This window comes from Antechinus flavipes, chromosome 2, assembly GCF_016432865.1.
Source record: "Antechinus flavipes isolate AdamAnt ecotype Samford, QLD, Australia chromosome 2, AdamAnt_v2, whole genome shotgun sequence".
Lineage (NCBI taxonomy): Eukaryota > Metazoa > Chordata > Mammalia > Dasyuromorphia > Dasyuridae > Antechinus > Antechinus flavipes.
This window is the reverse complement of record NC_067399.1, coordinates 573,559,706-573,581,034: the sequence shown is the minus strand read 5'-3', so window position 1 is coordinate 573,581,034 and position 21,329 is coordinate 573,559,706. Positions and strand designations below refer to the sequence as shown.

The following is a 21,329-nucleotide window of genomic DNA, read 5'->3' as shown; positions in this document are numbered from 1 at the left end:
ATTAATATAGGTCCCCTCTCCACAATGATTTCTTCTTTCAGTGGTGGATGCAGTAAGCATAAATAGGGGAACACTACCATTTCTAAGAATCTTGGGTTCAAGGTCCTGTACTATCTCCATCAAGGTTTAAAGAAAGATGGCAATCAAGTTTAATTGAGAGACAAAATCCAATCAAATTCCAGAGAGAGTTTTGTTGATTTTTAGTGAAAATTCATTCCTATTTGAGGAAATGGGAAACCCTGGTCTCACCATACCAAATGACTATAAAGAAAGTGGTATCCTCAACAGAAACAAGGAAGTATGGAGGAGAGGTAGAGTTTTTTCCCCAATGGAAAAATAACTGGGTTCCATTTTTGACATGTTGAGTTTGAGATGCCTTTGGAGCACTCAGTTGAAGGTACTCCAAAATGAACTTCTTCCTGGTTACCATTTCTTTGCTTTAGCTGTCCTCTATTCCCAGAATGCTCTACCCCCTACCTCTTAGTTCTCCTGTCTCCCTTCTAGATAGAAGAAATCCAATCTTCTGCAGGAGGCTCGTCCCACTCATCCCTTATCCTCCATTAAGGCTTTTCATCTACTCTGTATATATCTTGTAAATATTTAGTCATTTGCATGATGCCCCCCATAAAAATTTAAGTTTCTTGAGGGCAGGAACTTTTTAATACTTTTATTATGTTGGACAGTCCTAGGCTGGTGTCTTTCGTGTCTCACAATTGATTCTAAATTTCTTCATGGAGGCCTTGAGGGTGTCCTTGAGGGTGACTTCAGAAGTTCAACTGCAACAGTTTCTATTGTGATGACATATCCTTAAAGAGTATTGGCAGAGATATTTTGAAAGAAGTCATCAAATATGATCTTATCAGGCAAAATTAAATCTTGAGATTTCTGTAGCATTTCTGATTTCCATTATTATTCACAAGTAATCAATTAGTCGTATTCAAATAATATTTATTAACTATACAGATATGTAGAGCAAAGTTCACAGTTAACTTAAAAGGTCAAGGTTCTTAGCTAAGAGCTAACAGTCTAAAAAGAATAAAAATATGGTCACCAATCCTTACCAACAAATCTGACTTTATAAAGGGAATAAAACACATATCATTCCACATAGCCTTCAGAGAGTTTTTATAGTTCATTTTTAAAAATATTTATTAGGCAAGAAGAGTGATTAATTTCATTAAAATTTACAATTTTGCTCTTTACCAGCATAGGGCAGAGGAAAGGGACTTTGTCCAGTAAGATTAATAGGAGGTGCATCTGTGCTCACCACTGGCTGTTCCGGAACCATCTTCTTTTCCGGAAGGTTGCCTCTATCCAGTACAATAGATGAATGGTCATTTGGATCCCCGGTACATAAGACCCAGTGATTTAAGGGTTTTTCAGATTTGAAACAATCAATGTGTGTGTGACAAGCAACTTCACATTCCTTTCCAAAATATGTTCTGAGGAAAGAAAAGCAAGAGAACTATCTAATCAAAAGAGGACTCTGTTAGAGCATTTAATAGTGAATCAAAAGGAATGTTCAGATATAACAGTAAAATGCCATGGATGGAGTTGGACTAGGGAGTGCCCACTCTGCCACTTACTCCGTTGGGACAGTCATTTTTCTTATTTGAACCTCCACTTTCTCATCTTTAAAATGGGAGCATTATTACTTACATTATTTATCTCATAAATATAGGACAATTGTGAATATCAAATGAGAAAATATGTAAAATAATTTGGAAGCAGTAAAGCACTACATAAATATGGGTTTCTATTATAAATTTAAAAGATAATGTAGCCTAATACTTAGAGAGCCAGCCTTGGAAGTTGGAAGTCTTATATACTAGCTGTAGATCCATGGATAAATGACTTAATCTCTTAGTGTTCTCAAAGGTTATAACTCACAAAGATTATAAAATCATGACTTTGATGAAATCACAGATCCAAATCAAAAGAAAAGATAATAGAAATTTGAGCTACTAACACAAAATAAATTCAACTCTGAATTCATTTATGTTATATGCGAAATAGATATATGCATCTACATATATATATATATATATATATATATATATATATACACCTATATTTCTACAAAACATTATGGAAACCTTTTAGTAAAATGTTATGAAACATTTTAGTAAAATGTTAAGTTAAAAAAAAACCTTGCTTCTCAGGTAGGTTTTAAGTAACTGTTCAGATAGCAAGAAACAAATTGTATGGGATTGTGTCAGATCTCAGGAAATAGCCTATGAGTGGCAAAATTTTCTCATTTCATTAAAGGCTTGTTCAATGATATACCATCATTAGTTGACTTTTTATTATATCCTATTAATATACTATGAGCATATTCCTAATTGTCTCTGATCAATAGAGTTTTGCAATAGTATCATTAGGATATCATATTCAAATCTCCCATAAAACTGTCAAAACCTGCTTGATCATCATTTGGCCTACTTGATTTAAAAAAAAAATCTCTGGGATACTAATTGCTCTTTCATTAAGTCATTTCCTGTTAAGACTAAGTTTTCATTGAATTACTTAATGGTGTTGTGGGGGTATACGTGTATTTAATTAAACCAATTCAATAAATATTTATTAATCACTTGCTATGAGCCAGGCACAATGCTAGGCATACTGGAGCCACAAATACAGAAGTAAATAGTTGCTGGCCTTAAGGAATTTTTTTCAACATCAGGAGTACCTTAGAGAATATTTCCTGTTAGCTGCTAGTGCTTGATTCGTATGGCAATGCTTGATAACAATTTTGGCATTTGCCTAGAGAAATAAAGAGAAATAAAATAAAGTGTTATTTTAGTGCTAATTTAAAAATCTTGGTATTGTTGCATTTATGGCTATTAATTAACCATGTAAATGAGACCATAATAATCCAAACAATGTTAATTGTGTCAGGTTGCAAATACCACATCAACATTTTTATATGTAACATGTTATTATGATATTTTAAGAATCAGCATTTTTTTTTAACTTTCAGGTAATTCTAGGCAAAAGAAAAGAAAGCAGCATGACATCTACATTCATAAGAGATCTAATTCCATTCCATCTTCTCCAGCATATTACTCTCTCTTCTTATCCCTATTCTTTCAATAATTTTCAATTTATTTCTTTTTTCTGGCTGCTTCCCTATTGCCTACAAATACACCTATCTCTTCACCATATTCAAAAAACCCTCACTTGATTCACCCATTTCCACTTTTTTATGATGTGTTTCTTCTATCTTTTGGCTAAATATCTTGAGAAGGCACACTTGGTGCCTCCACTTCTCCCCTCACTCTCTCCCAAACCCTCTGAAGTTTAGCTTCAGGCCAGAAGTGCATTCCCATCATTCAATAGAAACTGCTCTATCCAAGTTACCAAAGTTCTATGAAGTGCCAAATCCAATGGACTTTTCTCAGTCCTCATTCTTCTTGACCTCTTTATAACCTCTGACACTATCACCCTCTTCTCCTCAATTCTCTCTTCTCTGGTTCACTGTTCTCTCTTGATTCTCCTTCCACTTGAAGGCTTTTTCTCATTATCCCTTGCTGGATTTAGGTCAAGTCCACTAACTGTGAACTTGTGGATGTCAATAGCGGACATGCTATTTCACTTGGCAATCTCATCAACTGCCTTGGATTTAATCATCTCTATTCAGATGATTTTCAGGTCCAAATATAAATATTGGACTTCACAAACCAAATGTCCTTCAGACATTCAAACTTAAAATCAGCATGTTCAAAACTGAATCCATTATCTTTCCCACAAAAGCCTCCTCTCTTCCTAACTTACCCATTACTAATGAAGACATCACCATCCCCCAAATCACTCAGAATAACAACCTTGCTATTGGTTTTTCCTTTTCACTCTGTCTCTGTTTCTCTGTGAATCTCTCTGTCTCTCTGTCTCTGTCTCTCTTTCATTGCCCTCCCCTATCTTTTCTTATTGGTCCTATAAATTCCCTTTGCAACATCTCACATACATCTCCTTCTCTCCTCTGATACTGACACCACCTTGGTGCAGACCCTTAACATCTCAATGCCTGAACTATTTCAGTAGACAACTGGTTGGTTTTCAAGTACCTCCTCACTCCAGTTTATCCTCCATTTGGTAAAGTGATCTTTCTAAAGTAGAAGTCTGACCTTGTCATCTCCCCATTTAATAAATTGCAATGCTTTGCTATCATTTCTAGTATCAAATACAAAATTCTCTGTCTTTTAAAATCTTTCATCACCTAGCTCTCTCCTACTTAGTCCCTTCTTAGTCCCATTTACCTTCCATATATTCTGTGATCCAGGGACATTGAATTCCTTATTGCTCCTTACATGATACTCAAACCTCTGTGTATTTTCAATGTCTGACCCCATCCCTAGAATACTCTCCTTCCTGGCTCCCGACTACCCTATCTACCTTAACTTCTTTCAGGTCCCAGATAAATTCACATCTTCTACCAAAAGCTTTTCCTAATCTCCTTTAATAAGTAATCATGTCTGCCCTCTAAGATTATCTCTAAATTCTTCCTTCTATAATTTATTTATAGAATAAGTACCTGGCAAATAGTAGGCATTTAATAAATGCTTGTTGATTTGACTTGACTTGATAGAGTGATGGATTTAGAGTAAGGAAAACCTGAATTTAAATTTCTACTCTGACACTCATTCACTGTCTGACCACAGATATCATAAGACATAATAATGTCTCTGAACTTTAGGCCACTCCCTAAGGGCTTACCTATTGGGGAAACATATTAAATGAAAACTTTCTTTTTAGTTCAACTGATAATATTAAGAAATAGTATTTTCTCCTACCTAAAACCCTTTTCAGATTCTTCCTTTTAGATGAGTGAGTCAAAAAAAGACTAAAGTCCCAATAAATATATTATGGGTGGGAACCAAACTCCTAAATTCAAAGCATCTCTTATTTTATTAAGATTCCCTGTCTTCCCCTACCCCAAAAGCATTTAGTCAGTGGCCCAACCAAGGGAAGAGTCTTTTGGTTATTTAGAAAGAATTGTGATACTGAATGTAGGGAGGAGGTCCTTCTCTTCAGTCCTTGTAGATACAGTCTTGGAAGGAACTGGAACGTTCTGGAATGTTAACCAAAACTTTATTCTAACATGTTACTATTTTCCTTGTTCAAGATTTTGACTTACTTAGCTTTTTGCCTTATCATTTTTTAGTCACAAAGTCATAGAACTTTCCATTGGAACGTGGAAAGATAGACACACTAATACATTGGTGATAGTGCTATAAAATGGTACAACCATTTTGGAAAACAATTTAGAATTATGCAAATAAATTGACAAAAATGTTCATATCCTTTGAATTAAATACTTTTATTACTAGATTTATATCCCTATCTCTAAGGAGGAAGTTTCCATTTGTGACAGCAAAGAATTGAAAACAAATAAATGTTTCTCAATCAGTGAATAGCTAGACAAATTGTGATATAAGAACATAATGGAATATAATTTTATTGCAAGAATTTTTTCATATGATGAATAAAAAGAAAGATCTATAGGAATTGACACAAAGTGAAATAAACAGAGCCAAAGAAATAACACATACAGTAAGTACAATATAAATGGGAAAAAACTACCAAAAAACCCACCAAAAAATCAAAATGAATATAACAAAATTTAAAAGATCAAGCAGAATTCAAATGAAGAAATACGAAAGGATATTGCCAAACTACCTCCTTAGGGTGAAAGGTAAGTAGAGTCAAAAGCTAGGAGAGTGGGTCAAAAAAAAAATAGTGTCCCAAGAAATACATTATGGGTGGGAACCAAACTCCTAAACACAGAGTATATCTTATTTTATTGAGATTCCCTGTCTTCCATGTGTATATGTTGGGGGTATGTGTGTGTGAATGTGTGTATATATATTTATATCTACATATGTATACATAAATATATCTTTTCTTAATTGTCTTTTGTTTGGGGGTGCTGGGGAGCTGAAAGGAAGATATGTGTGTTTGTGTGTATATATGTATATGTATATACTATATTAACTATAACCTGTTTGGGGATAAGGGAAAATGAAAGGGGGAAAAATAAAATAAAAAAGGTGTGCAGCAGAGAACAAAAGAACAATTTAGAAGGAAATAAAGAAAAGATGGACACTTACGAATATAATTTCTTCTACTAATTTATATACTTTCTTAAATTGGTATTTGTTGTTAGATATTTTGAATCCTCCCTGATATTTTGCTGGACACATATTATCATGTGCCTATGATATCATGTGCCTATATTATCATATCACATGAAAAATTCTCTTTTCTTTTGTTTCATTTTGTTTTGTATTGCTTTTGTTTTTCTTTTTTTCTTATTCTGTTTCTTCAAATTAAAAAAAGAAAAAATATTAAAAATAATAAATAAAATAAACAACAACCAAAAAAAGAGATTCCCTGTCTTCTCCTTCCCCAAAAGCAATTGGTCAGTGACCTAGCCAAGGGAAATGCCTTTCTATTATCCAGAAAGATGGGAAGTCAACAGGTGTCACATATTACATGTTTTTTAACCCTTTTTGTAGAGAGGTTTCATAGTGGGGGAACTCGGCGTGAGGTATAAGGCCCTTCATCCCAGAGGGAACCTGCTACCAATGTCTAGTTTGGCTCCCCATCTCCCCTAAGGGTTCTTGGCTTTCTTGAGAAGTCAGGGGGCAATGACAACCCGCTAAAGCAGAATGATACCAGGTGGCAAAGAGTCATACCAGGTGGCAATCTACATACAATAGCAAGTTGTTTATAGTCCCACATACTATTTATTAAAGGGAATGGATCTCTGAGAAAGAAGAAGGGTAGTATATTTGGAATAGCTATGATGATGTAAAAAACAGAAGACTTTTTAAAAAGTCATTGAATACTATAAAGAGATCAGTTTGGGATGAATGAGGTTGGAAGCCAGATTATAGAGAATTAAGAAGAGAACATGAGATGAAGAAGTAGAGACAACTTCATAGCCACAAAGGACAGAGGTGATATGAGGTGATATCAAGAAAAGAAAGATCAAGTGAGGTTTTGGAGAATGGATGACATATGGACAAGTTTGCAGGCAGTAGAGAAAAAGTCAGTAGAAAGAGATTATAGATATTTGTGAGAGTTAGGATGACAGAAGGAGCAATCTGCAAGAAGAGTGGGACAGAACAGAAGAGAAAGCTTGTGCAATTAGAAGTTTTTGACTTGTCCAAGAAAAAAGCCATTTCTTCACATGAGACAGAAATAAAGAAGGCAATAGTGGTAGAAGACATCTGAGTGATAAATACAAGTATTAGAAGCATCAGAATGAATCACCTAAGATGAATTTCAATAGGGGTAAACATAAAGCTTTGAATATGGATATAAAAGATCTCTTCTCAGGTACAATTTGAGGAAAGTATGGTTGGGCAGCAATTGTTCTGTATAAGATCTGGCAGCTTTAGTGGGCTGAAAACTCAATGTGGGTGAACTATGAGAAAAGATGGCCAAAAGCTACTGTAAGCCTGAGCTATGAGGAAGAAAGAAATAAGGAGGTGAAGATCCTGTTTTCTACCCTTAGCAGACCTTATCTGGAGTGTTGTCTTCAGTTAGTTTTGGGAAACAACAGTTTGAAAAGGATATAGGCTAGAGAATGTACAGAAAGGGACAAGCAGAGTAGTGAAGGACCTTGAGTCCATGCCATAAAAAGTTCATTTGAAAGTACTGGATGTATATAGTTGAAAGAAGAAAAAACTCTGCAAGTCTGTAATAGTTTTCTAAATATTTGAAAAGTTGATATATGTAGGATAGATGAGATAGTCTGTTTAACCTTAAAGATAGAATCAGGAGCCATAGGTAGAAACTAAGAGGCAAATTTAGGCTTAATGTGAGGAAAAGAAATCTTCCTAATAGAGGTGCTCAAAGTGGAATGCAATATCTCAGGAGATGATAGTTTTGCTCTGATTGGAAGTCTTCAAGTGAAGATGGGACAATCACTTGTCAGGTATATTATGGTAGGGATTCCATTTGTGTATAAACTAGATTAGATGACTGCAAAGATTCTTTATAATTCTCTAATCCTAACTAATAAATTCTTTGATCCTGGGAAATATCAGTTCCACTATCACCACTCTCCTGGGGAAAAACAATCATCCTTACAGGAACTGGAAAGTCTTCATATTCAATGCGCAGCCGAGGATCAAAATAAGCAGCTTGCCAGCAAGTAAAAAAGGTGAACTCGTCTGTTAGATGAACATCCTGAAGTGCAGACTTCTTTGTTGAGTTTATTGGTGTCTTAAGGCTACTTCCTAAATAAAACTGAAAAATATCAGGGAGAAAGTAGAGTGAGAGCCAAAGTATAATGATTCTAGACTAAGTTCTTTGAGGGCAAAGACTATGTTACCTCTCTTCAATTATTCCTTGTGGTGTTACAAACACATTAGGCTTCCAAAAATTGTTACTAAACAAATGAACTCCATATCTTTAGCCAACTTATCTGCCTCCAGCTTTTCTGAACAAGTGACTGTGCTGTTTTTGAAGCTATCCTTTATATCATTGTTCTAGTGCTGGAAAGGACCTCAGAGGCCCAACTAGGTCAAATCATTCATATTACAGATGAGAAAATTGAAGTTTAGGGAAGCGACTTGCCCAAAATCATGAAGATGAAAAACATCAGAAGTCATATTTAAACCCAGTTCCTCCAATTCTAGACCTGTGTTCTTTCTAATATATCACACTACCTTCAAAGTACCTTTAAAGAAATGTGTATCTTTTGTATTTGCAGTTCATCTCACTAGTAAGTAATTCCAGATATTATCTGGATATCATTCCTTTCCACCACTACTCTTCAATACATCCAAAATCTTCATTATCTTCTTCTTTGGTTAAGCAAATGAGGTTAAGTTGACTTGCCAGCATCCCAAAACTAGTAAATGTTTAATGTCTGAAGCAGATTTGAACTCAGGTCCTCTGACTTCAGGTTTGGTTCTATATCCACTGCACCATCTAGCTGCCCCATAATTCAAATACATCATAATGACTATCAATCTAGTTCTATTTAACCATCAACAAGTCATGCATTACTTCCACCAAATAGCTCATTCCTGGTGAGTTTCTGTTTCCCTTAATTTTAAGTAGGACTCACTGATTATACTGATGTAATGTTTCAGCATGGAAGGTAGCATACCTTGGGTAGGTCATGCCCATAGCATGGATACTACCAATGATTGAGGAAGATAAAATCATATTGGAGTCACACCTAAGTATATTCTAATTACATACCATCTTATGATCAAAGCCAGCTGTTGTTCCAAGACCAAAATTCTGCCCATATCTGACAGTTTTACCCAGTGCATTTTCATCTAAGCTATCAAAAAAGAAGGAACAAAATATTAGCTTTTGTATTAGATTTTACATCTCCATAAATCTATATGTCTGTACCCATCTTTACTTATCCTTAATATACCATATTTAATTGTAACATAGGATAATCCTGAATATATGACTGCCCTTAAAATAAGCTCCCTTTGAACTGCAAAAATATACTGTGTTCCTGAGCAAGTTACCCTGCTTGCCTTCATTTCCCCATCTGTAAAATGAGCTGGAGAAAGAAATGACAAACTCTTCTTATTGCCAAGATAACCCCAAATATGGTCTTGAAAAGTCAGATATGACTGAAAAACTATTGAAATAAAATTTATACTGGAAAATATTTAGTATCATTAATATTATTAATTAGTACCATTTTAATCCCTCTAGACCTCAATTTTGTCAGCTGTAAGATGAAGGGATTGGATTAAATGACTTCTGGAGTTTCTTCTAGCTCTGGATCTATTATCCTATAATCTCGTTACATTAAAGGGTATTCAGTTGGGAGTATGCTAGAATATTATATGATGTGCTGAAATAAAAATATCAATGACTTTTTTATTGAAATCCTTATAAATAATGTATTTTAGAATTTTCTTTCTATTCATATGACCATATTTTATTCCCTTTTTACTACCACTGTTCTCTTTATAGTCATGATGTTCATGATTGTTCTCTCAATAAGCATGTGATTATATGCTATGCTCAAATTTTTACATATGTTGAAGTGAAAAACTGTCATAATCTATATTCAGAATGATACAATGTATCTAACTCTCATGGTCACAAAGGAATTTATCTTACTTGAATGATAATTAGATATGAAAAGCTATCTTTAGTATTTTGTTCTTTAAGCAACATTTATTTGTACCAACTTATTCTAGGAAAGAACATTTGAAATCTTTAGCTGAAAGTTTGCCACCAAATTTCTATTAGTACAATCTTCTCTCTCCTACCAAAAAAAAAAAGTTAGAAGTAGGAGACAGAAAATTTAAATTGAATTCAGCTTTCATCATTAGATTTCACCTCAATGATGACCATACTTCCCATGATAGAAAAATATTTTAAAATACTTATGTAAAATTTATAATCTCACTAAAATGACCAAATCTACTTAATTAAAATGAACTATAATGCTACTATAAACAACTTATAATTTAGTAAACAGACTACAAAAATAGTTTTATTTTTTATAATTATAGCTATATTTTTCACCCAAAATCGAAACCCAAAAATCATTTTATTCACCCTGTCAAAGTTATATATAAATTTGTTTTCTAATGGATAACTAATTCATACCATGAAAAGAAAGTTAAATTATTTTAAAGGCAATCTTATGTTATATCTCAAAAAATATAAATTGGAATGCAGGAAAAAAAGTATGGTTTTTAAAAATCAAAATATCTTAAGAAGAATATAAAAGAAATTAATTATAGCACCTTTTTATTTATTTATATTGGATGTCCTAAAAGTTTTAATGTCGCTAATACCATTACTGCTCAGCAAAATTAAGATTTGGGGATAGTAGAGTCTATACCTCAATTCTTCTTACATGAAATATATAGGTTAAATGCATATTTAATGTGTGAGTGATTGAGAGACAATGTTGCATAATGATTGACATTCTGACTCTGGCTGGATGATTTTACATCCCTTGGTCTTATTTTTCTCTTCATCTGGAAATGGGATGGGTGGGACTCATATCTTCAAAGGTCCTTTCCTGTTAAAAATCCTATAAGGGATAGAGGAAGAAAGACCATTTTCTCCCCATCTTTCAAAAATTCATTTTCTTTAATAGTAGTAGAAAAAAAGTAGGAAGACGTGAACAGAGAATATAGGAAGCTGTGCTCTTCTGTTCACAAAATACCTAATTTGAAGCATAAATTTCCACATTTGAAAATTGTCTACATTTTTATCCAAGATAATTTTTTTACTATTATAGAATAGTAAATAAATTTAGAATTGAACAGGATCTTAAAGATCATTTGATCAAGAAGTGGCCAACTTGTGGCCAGTGGGCAATATGTGGCCTGCAACATTCCCAGATGTGACCAAACAGGTAAAAATTAATAAGGAAATATTTAACAAAATAAATAAAAATATGAAAGAATGCTAATTTATGGTTTTCTAAGTCAATACATGGTTCACAAAGATCCATTTCTATTTGAATTTAACATCACTGATCTAGTCCATCTTAGACACAAGATTAGAAGTTAAGTGACTTCCCAGGTTTACATGGTGAACAAAGAAGGAATTCAAATTCAGGTCCTCTCACTCAAAATTCAATACTTTTTAATGTATCATATACTACATTCTTCTATGATAAAGTATTACTATTAGAGTTCAACTTGGGGAATCCATATTACCGTGGAGAAATTAAGTAACTGTTATAGTAGTGGGATACTGTATTTAGTTAGTGGATTATATATGTAAGTTATATATATATATATAACTTATACTATAACTAAATATATATAATTATGCTATTAATATTAAAGTATTAATATTAAATTAATTTTAATTTTTTGCACATGATATGATGGAACACTTGGAAAATTAAATTAATATTAATATTAAAATTAAAATAAATTATACTAAAACTATATGTATATGTGTGTATTATATATTTAGATTAGTGTACTTAACACAAAAGTCAAAGAAGAATTAAGCCTATCTTGGCCAGGTATACCTAGCCATTTCCTATAGCTATTAACACATAGTTACAGGCAAGAATAAGAACGATGCATTAGGAAATGGGTAGATTTCCAGTCTGGCTGAGCTGGAGTGCTAAAATTTGTTTATAGCATGGGGCTAACAGCTTTGGCCTTAATCCTTCACTTTTCCTTTTTTCTCTTTTGGTCCAGACCTGTGATTTCATCAGTGTGGATAACTCCAGATGACAAAACTTTTTCAATCTATGTAGATACACAGTTTTCCATAATGTATGGTCCTAGGGAGTCACCTGGGACACAGAGTTACTAAGTGAAATTATCAGGGTAAAGTAAATATCAGGGCATAAATTCAAATCCAGAGCCTTGGAGCCCAAATCAGTGCTTATTACATTATACTATGCCAATCTTGAAAAGTTATAATAGAAGGAACAGAGATGGCAGTGTCTGGGTCCTTTTGGTTATTTTGGCTCCCTCTGTGCCCTTAATATTTTATGTATCATTATGCTATATTAATTTTCATTTGAGGGATATACATATATGTATATGTGCCTAAATTGTAGGCTCTTTGAGAAAAGGAATAATAATTTTGTTGTCTGTGCATATTGTTCTGCAATCAGGTATACAAAAAACATTACTGATTAAGTAATCATCATGAAAAAAGCTAAGGAAACAGTTGTTTGTGGGGAAGTCAGGGCATGAGTAGCAAAGTAAAGGATGAAATAAAAAAAATAGATAAGTACCAAAGAAATTTCAGCTTTTGTGATTGCAAAATCATTAGTTTATATTTTGCCCTTTGATCTTCCTTTCCTAGAAGATAATGGAAAATGCTAAGTTCTTGATGCTTTATTATTGTTGTTTGTCCTTCATTCTCAAAAAGGACCATGACATCAGGAAGGTGATGCCATGTCAAGCAAGTGAATTGATTTAAGTGAGGGAGCCTGTGCAAGGTTACCCTCCTTACTTTCCCCTCTAGAGCCATTTGGGTCCAATGAACAGATATAGATCAAGACAACTGGAGATGACCCTGGATGAAATGAGAGACCTTGGCCTTTAGCAGATAAAGTGTTCACCAGGTCTCAGTTTGACTGAGGCTGCACTCATTTAGTGATTAAGGCTGGTAGCAACTGAGGCAAAGAATCTTCTCTTTCACCAAGTTCAAAAAAAATCTAAATAAAAAAGTAAATGAATGAAAAATTCTGGGAGAGGAAGACCCTCAGGGTTTCTGGACAAAGTAGAAATGACAATGATTTATATTTTGGACTTCCTCACTTCTACCTTCTCTCTTTCCTTTCTCATTTCTTCCTTCCTTTCTTCTTTCCTCCCTTCCTTGCTTTCCCTTCCTTCCATCCTTTCCACCTGCCCATTTTTCCTCCCTTCGTCCACATAGGATATTATGCCCTCAGCTACAGATGCTCTTAAAAGCATTCTTTTTCTCTTTTGCACCTTTGCAAAGGAGATATCTTGGAGTTTACTAACTAGAGTTCTTTCTTAAGGACCAAGCCTTAAACCAAAACCAAAAGATTCTAATTGGTCACCAACAGGTCCTAGGCCAAACTCCATTTGGTCATTATTTGGGTCCTGATTGATTAATTTTGAATGTAAATAGCATTTGTTCCTGCCTTGACCAGAAATTCTGAGGATCTTCCTTTAGCAGATCATTCATGGTTTATTATCAAATTGATACAATGTAGATGCAAAATGAAAAACATATTTGTTAAACGCAAAGTTACCATATTCATTTTCTACTGTATATTGCATGTGTATATGTGTGTGTATATATATATATATGTATATATATGCATATATATGTATATATAATTTGTTCTACTGATCTACTTTTTATTTCTTAGCCAATACCAGATAACTTTGATAAGGAGACCCTTAATATAATTAAAGATCTGGTACTGCTAAATTAACTTTTTTTACACTTGGCTTTTTATCCTTCCAAATAAATTTTATTATTTTTTCCTAACTCAATAAAATTAATTTTTGGTAATTTTATTGCGATGACATTGGATAAATAGATTAATTTAGTTAGAATTGTAATTTTTATTATATTGGCTCTGCCTATGTATGAACAATGAATATTTCTTCAATTATTTAAATCTGACTTTATATGCATAAAGTGTTTTATAATTATTTTCATATTGTTCCTATGTTTATTTTGGCAAGTATATATCCAGGTATTTTGTACTGTCTACAATTATTTTAAATGGGATTTCTCTTATTATTTTTTCTTGCAGGATTTTGTTGGTGATATATAGAAATGCTAATGATTTATTTGGATTTATTTTACATCCTGTTACTTTGTTAAAATTGTTTATCATTTCAACTAACTTTTAGTTGAATCTTTAGCATTTTCCAAGTGTTCCATCATATCATGTGCAAAAAGAAATAGTTTAACACTTTGAAAGAAATCTCATTTATCAAAAGAAGAGGTGCTGTTTCATGTCTCTTGTTCCTTCTGCTTACTGGTAAACTTATTCTAAAAATGAGAAGATCACAGAGATAAATAAGTAATATTGTTATATTCTCAAGAGAGCCAACTCTCCTACATATAGAGCAAGAATGGAAATTGATAAGGCCAAAGCAGGGTTTCTTAACCTTTTTTGTGTCATGGATGCCTTTGTTAATCTATTGAAGTCTACAGACCCCCTCTCAAAACACTGGGGGCTTTTTAATGCATAAAATAAAATATGTATAGATTTTGAAGGAAATAAATCAGTTATGTTGAAATAGAATTATCAAAGCATTTTTAAAAATCATACACTTCAGGTAAAGAACTACTGGAAAAGCATGAGAATTAAGTCTAGTTTGGCCAATACATGCAAATTAAATGTAAATAGAGTAAAAAGTCATTTGTAAATGGTTATAGGGGCTATTTGGATTTGCCAGCATACAATTACATTGCCTCAATTGCCATTTGTTGCCATGTTATTTTTTAAAGCACTTATTTTCTATTGCCTCATGTTCTCCAGACCTTCTTCACCCAATTCTTGAGTAGCTCTTAGGTCTAATCCTGTTTTCATTTACCCAAAATTCATTTGTTGTAATGACAGATCATTAAAATGGGCCACTAGAGTTATATCTTTCTAAGAATAAAGGTCCCAGAATCTGTTCCACCCACATACTATTTATTTTCATCATCTTGACTAATGAACTCTGACATTTTGGACAGAGTGCTTGCCAGTCAGTTCTACCTTTGAAAAATGAAGATAACTAATAGCAGATAACATAGAATCCCAATTATATTCAATAATAAAAATGAATTATTTTACATGTTATTTCCCATCATTTTTAATCAAGCCACTTCCACCTTTTAGAACAGCTTTAGAATACAACTTTAAATTGATATTTATTCCAGAATAAAGTAACAAAGTATTGCTACCTTAAAATGATAAATGTGTTTCTGCCAATTGGCTTCACACCAGGCATAGCAGTCACTTCACAGGGCACCTCTATCTCATTACTCATGTGTGCTTTCATTTCTTCTGGAGTCACTGCCAATGCTAATCTGCCAAATACAACTTGACCACCTGAAGGATCTTTATAGTCAGGATTCATAATTAATACTTTATCTCCATAATGAATAAGTCCATCTTCAATAACAGAAAGTGTTGTCTGTAATATTAAAAAAAAGCAAGAAAAATAATATTCCAAACCACTGCTTTCAAAAACATTTCACATCAAAAATATATACTTCTAGCATGTTCTATGCCCAATTTCCATAGTCTCTCTTTTCTCTCCAACAATACAGCCATACCTGGGACACAATACCTCCCAGATGTTGCCAGGAGATTAAGAGTCATGACAAGACCTTGAAATTTCTAATCACCTGTCTGTATTAGCAGAGATCCCCTCAAATATTGATACTCTGCCAGGGATTATTCTTCAGTCAGTGGTTACCACATTCTTTCTTCTTCCTACTCTTTCCATCTCAGTGATACTGAAAATCTGACAGCCAAAGAAAGAATTTACTTCAATGTCCCCTATTATTTCATTCTCATTCACTTTTCCTGGTCCTTGTTGTACATATATGTTTACATGATATCTTACCCTCCTTTCTGTTCCCCTCAAGACTATGAACTTTTAGAGAACAAGGACTATTTCTTTTTTGTTTTGGTTTTGGTATATTGTTTTTTTTAACTTTGTATCCCCAAAGCTTAGTACAGTGTTCGGTACATAATAGGTACTTACTTAATCAACATTTCCTAATATGATTTGACTTGATTGTAATCCTCCCTCTTCTTTTTACTAAAGATGTCTCATTCTAAATCTGCCCACTTTTTCCACTGTACCCTAATAAACTTCCTTTTAATTTAAACTCCTTCCTTTCATGATCCTCCCATTGTCTACCCTCACAGAAAACTGGTTATTCATGGATATACTCAATTCCTGGCCTTCTTTTCTAGTATTGATTGATTGATTGATTGATTACCCCAATCCCAACTCATTGTATCTAATTAAGAAGTCAGACAATTTGCTCTTACTTTTCATGTTGCTAATGAACAGAGTTAGAGCAAGCAACTCCAATGATTAGATGTGTTGAGGTTGAGAAAGGAACCCCAAAAGTTTGGGGTCATAGACTGGTGTCCTAGGTGTCTCAAAAGAATTTGCAGGCTTGCAAATTTCCTAGTCAAGAGGTGAAATTTATTGTAATTGCAATGCAGTTACAAATAGGCTAAATTTCAAAAGAAATCAGCAAAGTCCTAAGAGAGAGGAGACCTCTTTATGCAGCTTTCTATCATTGATATGCTACTCCAATGGCCTAGAGAAGTGGTCTCTGGAATTTGGTTATCACTGACTAATAGATTATTTATGTGATTGTCAGGAATAAACTGAGGAGTGGTGTATTCACTATTGTCTCAGAAATTTGATCTGTGGAACTATTCTAAGGCCAGAAGCTTTCAAATTGAGGAGTGGTCTATTCAGAATCAGACTGATTGGGCATGGGAGTTTCCTGAGGCAGACTCCAAAGCCAAATGATTTAGTATTACTGACTTAACAGAAGCCCTCCTAAAATCAGGGGACCACATTATTTATAGTTATCTTTATAAACTGGACACTCATTATACCAAGGCAATTCTATTTCTTTCTAATTGATTATCATAGCAACTGTTTCACACTTTCTTATCTCAAGACCCACCAAAAACAAACTCATTTATCTGCTTAGCTAAGAACCTCACCTTATGTTTTATAGATAAAATTAAGACCATTCACCAAGACCTTCCCAATCTCATACTCACCTCATCTTAAATATCATCTTAAATCTCTCTAACATTATTTTTATCTTCTCTGCTCTCCCAAAAAGAGAGCCAACCCTCTACATATGTTCTTAACATCTATGATCTGTCCATTTTTCTTTCCCTCTCTATTGGTTTCTTCCTTGCTGCCTACAGACATTTCCAAGTTTTTATTTTCCTTAAAAATCTCCTTTTTCTCCTTTTTCAGTGAATTCATCTTTCGCAACAGAAAGCATTGTTTGTAACATCTTTTTAAAAGCAAGGAAAAATACTCCAAACCTCCACCAGCAAAAACATTTATCATTTAAAAAAATATAATATACTTTTAGCATGTCCTATGCCCAACTTCCATAGCCTTCCTTAACTCTCTAACATTTCTCATTAAAAAATATATAATATATTTTTAGCATGTCCTATGCCCAACTTCCATAGACTCCCTTTACTCTCTCCCCAGGCCTGGGACACAATACTTCCAAACAGCTGCTGGGAAATTAAGATTAAATTGTTATTCAAATAAAAAAAATATTTATTTTATTCTTAGCTATGCAAAAGAAATTTAGTAGATAGCTTAAGCATTATTGCTAGGAAATACTTTCCCACATATAAAGGAAATCTTTTGTTGCAATGTAATTCCATTTCTTCTTGAGCAGTTCTTCAATAATAGTTCAAGTTTATATGGTTCACATTGTGCATGGACACTGAAGTAGGGAGAACTCAGACTAAAAACTGAAAAACAGTATAAAGATTCTATCATTCCCTCTGTTATGATCTTGTATCTCTCTTCTATATATCCTTGTATTCTATCCTCCCTGTATCTTCTCCTTTGATTAATCTTTGAAAAAAAGCATAGATTAGCACATACATATACCTATATATGGAACTGATTCAAATTTATAAGAATAAAAGCCATTCCTCAATTAATAAATGATCAAACTATATGAAGAACAGGCAATTTTCAGAGCAAGAAATATAAGTAATCAATAGAAAATACTCTAAATCACTATAATTGAATAAATGCAGAAATTGCTCTAAGGTACCACCTCACTTCCATCAGATCCATCAGGGGTGATCTAAACCAGAGCTTCTTAAACTTTTTCCACTTGCAATTTACCTGAGTTTTCACAAGAGAAATTTTTATGTTACCCTAGGTATATAGGTGTGTAAAATAGGTATACAAATCAAACATTTACTGAAATTTTATTTTTTTATTAATAAAATATTATTTTAATTAAAATTATTTTTATTTATTTACTGATAATAAATCATAACTTCATGCCTCCCACATTCAGTTATGAAATCCCAGATAGGGTCCCAACCCACAATTTAAGAAACTGAGATATAGAGTAAATGATAAAAAGGCATCTCAGTAAAGAATACTCCCAGGAGAAGGCTATATTTTGTATTGGGAGATGAAGACCTCAACGTGGATCTAATTTCAGAGAGTTTGTATATAAAAAGACCAATTCCACTGAGAGATTATTGTTTCTCTGTGGACAGCATCCTGCCTAAGGAAAAAGAAAACCAGAGCATCTGATGGCATCCACTATTTAGAAGGATATGGGAGAGGAAATTGCATAGCAAGTGAGAAAAAAAATCATGAGTGAGGAAGGGACAAGGGATAGAATTGTACCACGGGATTTGGAATACAGGTCAATTTCTACCAAGGATTTGATTGCAACTTTCATTCTTTCCCCAGGAACTGATACTTCTAAAAAAAAGACACAAGAAAAAAAAGGGAGTCAGGGACTACAAGGTAATAAATCAGTTAAAAGAAGGAACTCAAATTCAATACTGTTAAAGCTTTAATCCCAGAGGAATACAAAGATTGAAAAAAGAATAAATAAACACAAAGACCTTGAATCAAAATGTTTCCTAAAAGAATGCAAACTTCTCAAGAACAGAGATTGTTTCATTTTTGTCTTTGTATCCTCAAAAGCTGGCATAGTGCTTTGCCTAGCACACTGGAGCCACTTAAATGTGTGCTGACAGATTGATTGATTAATTTATAGAAAATATGGTACAATCTGTTTGGTCACCTCTTTTCATATTAATTCACTTTCAATCATTCAGATGCATCACTGTTCAATTTGCTGAAAGCTTACATCCTCCAACTCTGGACTCATTATTTGTATTTCCATCTGAACAATTATAGCATCATCTGAATATCATTGTAATACAAATTAAAATGTGTGAAGTTATGCAACATCAATAACATAAAATAATAACTTTTGCTTTCTTCCAAACATAAAAAGATAAAGTAGAATTTAAAATTACCTTTCTTAAGAGATTTGCAATAAGTATTCTATTTCTTTGTATAAGGAGCTGCCCCTTATCTCTTTTTTCCAAAAAATCTTTCATCATTTCCTGGTTAAATGGAAAAGGAAAAAAGGAAGGGAGAAAATTCAATTTAAAGAACTTAGCAGTATGTACAAGTGTGACTGTTTTTAATTTTTTTTAACTTGGCATAGTGATTCTAAGAAGTAAAATGTCAATGATTTTCATTGAATAACACACATAGTAAGTTCTTAATACTTGTCAATTGATTGATTGGGCTGACTAATCAATGGTTAGATTGAACAATATCAGGCTTCATTTTAGACTCTTCATTCAAAAACTTTATTCAAATTAATTTTAAAATTAAATTTGTTGAGCTATTTCCCAGTCGCTCTTTACTGTGCACTTTACTAAGGTTAATATTAATTATGATGGGGGGAACGGTCAGTGGAAGACCACTTTTGAGAAACTGAGGAGATTCTGAAGGAAAGTAGCATGGAGGGTCTGAAGAAGGAATAATGAGCATCAGTGAGAGAAAGACTGAGGTGATGGAGGGGATGAGTCGGGGGGAGCAATAAACTAACAGGGAAAAGAGAAATCACTGTCAAGAGGCTGAGGGAGGGAAGACTGGAAGATAGGTTTTTGGGGAGGGCGGGGATCTATATAGCGGTTGTAGAAGATCAGTTTATAAGAACTGAGGAGTTGAACGAGCAAGCGGATGGCGAAGGGGAAAAAGGAACTCTCAGTAGCAGATCAGTTCGAACACACTGCGGTGGGAAGTCAGCAACATCCCCTCAGCAGGTACCTCCTCTAGGAAGATATCTTCGTTCCAGTTGCCCATCCTCACGCAGGTTCGGTAATTCTTTCTCGCCATCTCTACTCTCCAACTGTTCCTACAATTGATACACTAGCAGCTCTGTTAGCGTTTCCCGTCGCCATGGAGAACTAGAATCCATGAGATTGGTCAGTATCAGCAGCAATGCTGACCAATGGATAAAAGAGGAGGTCATTTCTCACATATTCCTTGTTATCCAGTGGGACCAGATAAGGGTAAGCAGGGCCAGTCTTGGAGAAGGGAGGGAGGATAGGGAAGAAGCTGAAGTTAAGAGGCTTAAAAAAAAAATTAATTTGCCCACCTTCTTGGACTGCGTTTTGAAGAAAAAAAAAAAAAAAACTATCCAGCAGAGACGTTTCCCTGAAAACAGAAGCTCGTTTAATTGCAGGATTGCATATTTTTTATTTGTATTGCAACAACATAAGCAAATTTAGGAAATTAAAAAGAAAGATTAGGATAGATAGTAATAATTGAAATCCTGCCAGAGGTTACACCTTTAAACTTAACAAAACTGAGTTGTCTTAAAGACCAAAGTAAGAAAGTTTTTCTTAGGTTTGGGGTATATATTGATTTGGGATATAGGGTTTTTCTGGGTTTGGGTTTGGGAGTGGTTGATTTGTTTGTTTATTTTGCTTATTTTTTTGTTGTTTGGGTTTGCTTCTAAAGTGTACGCTGAGCTGCAGAGAAAAAAAAGTGAACATACAGCTCCACTTTGTGGAGGAGTTAGGAAAATAATCTGTTGGGTTTTGTTTTGTTTTAATTTAAAGCATTGAACTGTTTTTATATTAGAACTATAGCAGTCTTTATAACATTGTTTCTTCCCTGAAAATTTCTCTGTCTTGAAACCAAAGGAGGGTTATGTGTTTTGAAGAATTTGCATAGGACATTTAATATGACAGTATGTAATATTTATTTTATTTATTATCCTTACTATTTAAAAGTAGACATAAATTTTCCTGTAGGTACACTGTGTTCTGGTTTCTAATACTTCATATTTAT

At 33.6% G+C, this 21,329-nt stretch overlaps 1 protein-coding gene across 1 annotated transcript; it reads right to left on the bottom strand.

The window, feature by feature from the left end:
- Positions 1-1,122: 1,122 nt before the first annotated feature.
- Positions 1,123-20,842, bottom strand: CFAP161 (cilia and flagella associated protein 161). Its single transcript, XM_051981167.1, has 7 exons — positions 20,301-20,842; positions 19,496-19,585; positions 15,367-15,599; positions 9,220-9,304; positions 8,098-8,256; positions 2,690-2,763; positions 1,123-1,442 (listed from the first exon to the last, which is right to left on the bottom strand). The coding sequence occupies exons 1-7, from the start codon at positions 20,367-20,369 to the stop codon at positions 1,178-1,180; spliced, it is 975 nt and encodes a 324-aa protein (XP_051837127.1). The 5' UTR covers positions 20,370-20,842; the 3' UTR covers positions 1,123-1,177.
- Between the last annotated feature and the right edge of the window lie 487 nt (positions 20,843-21,329).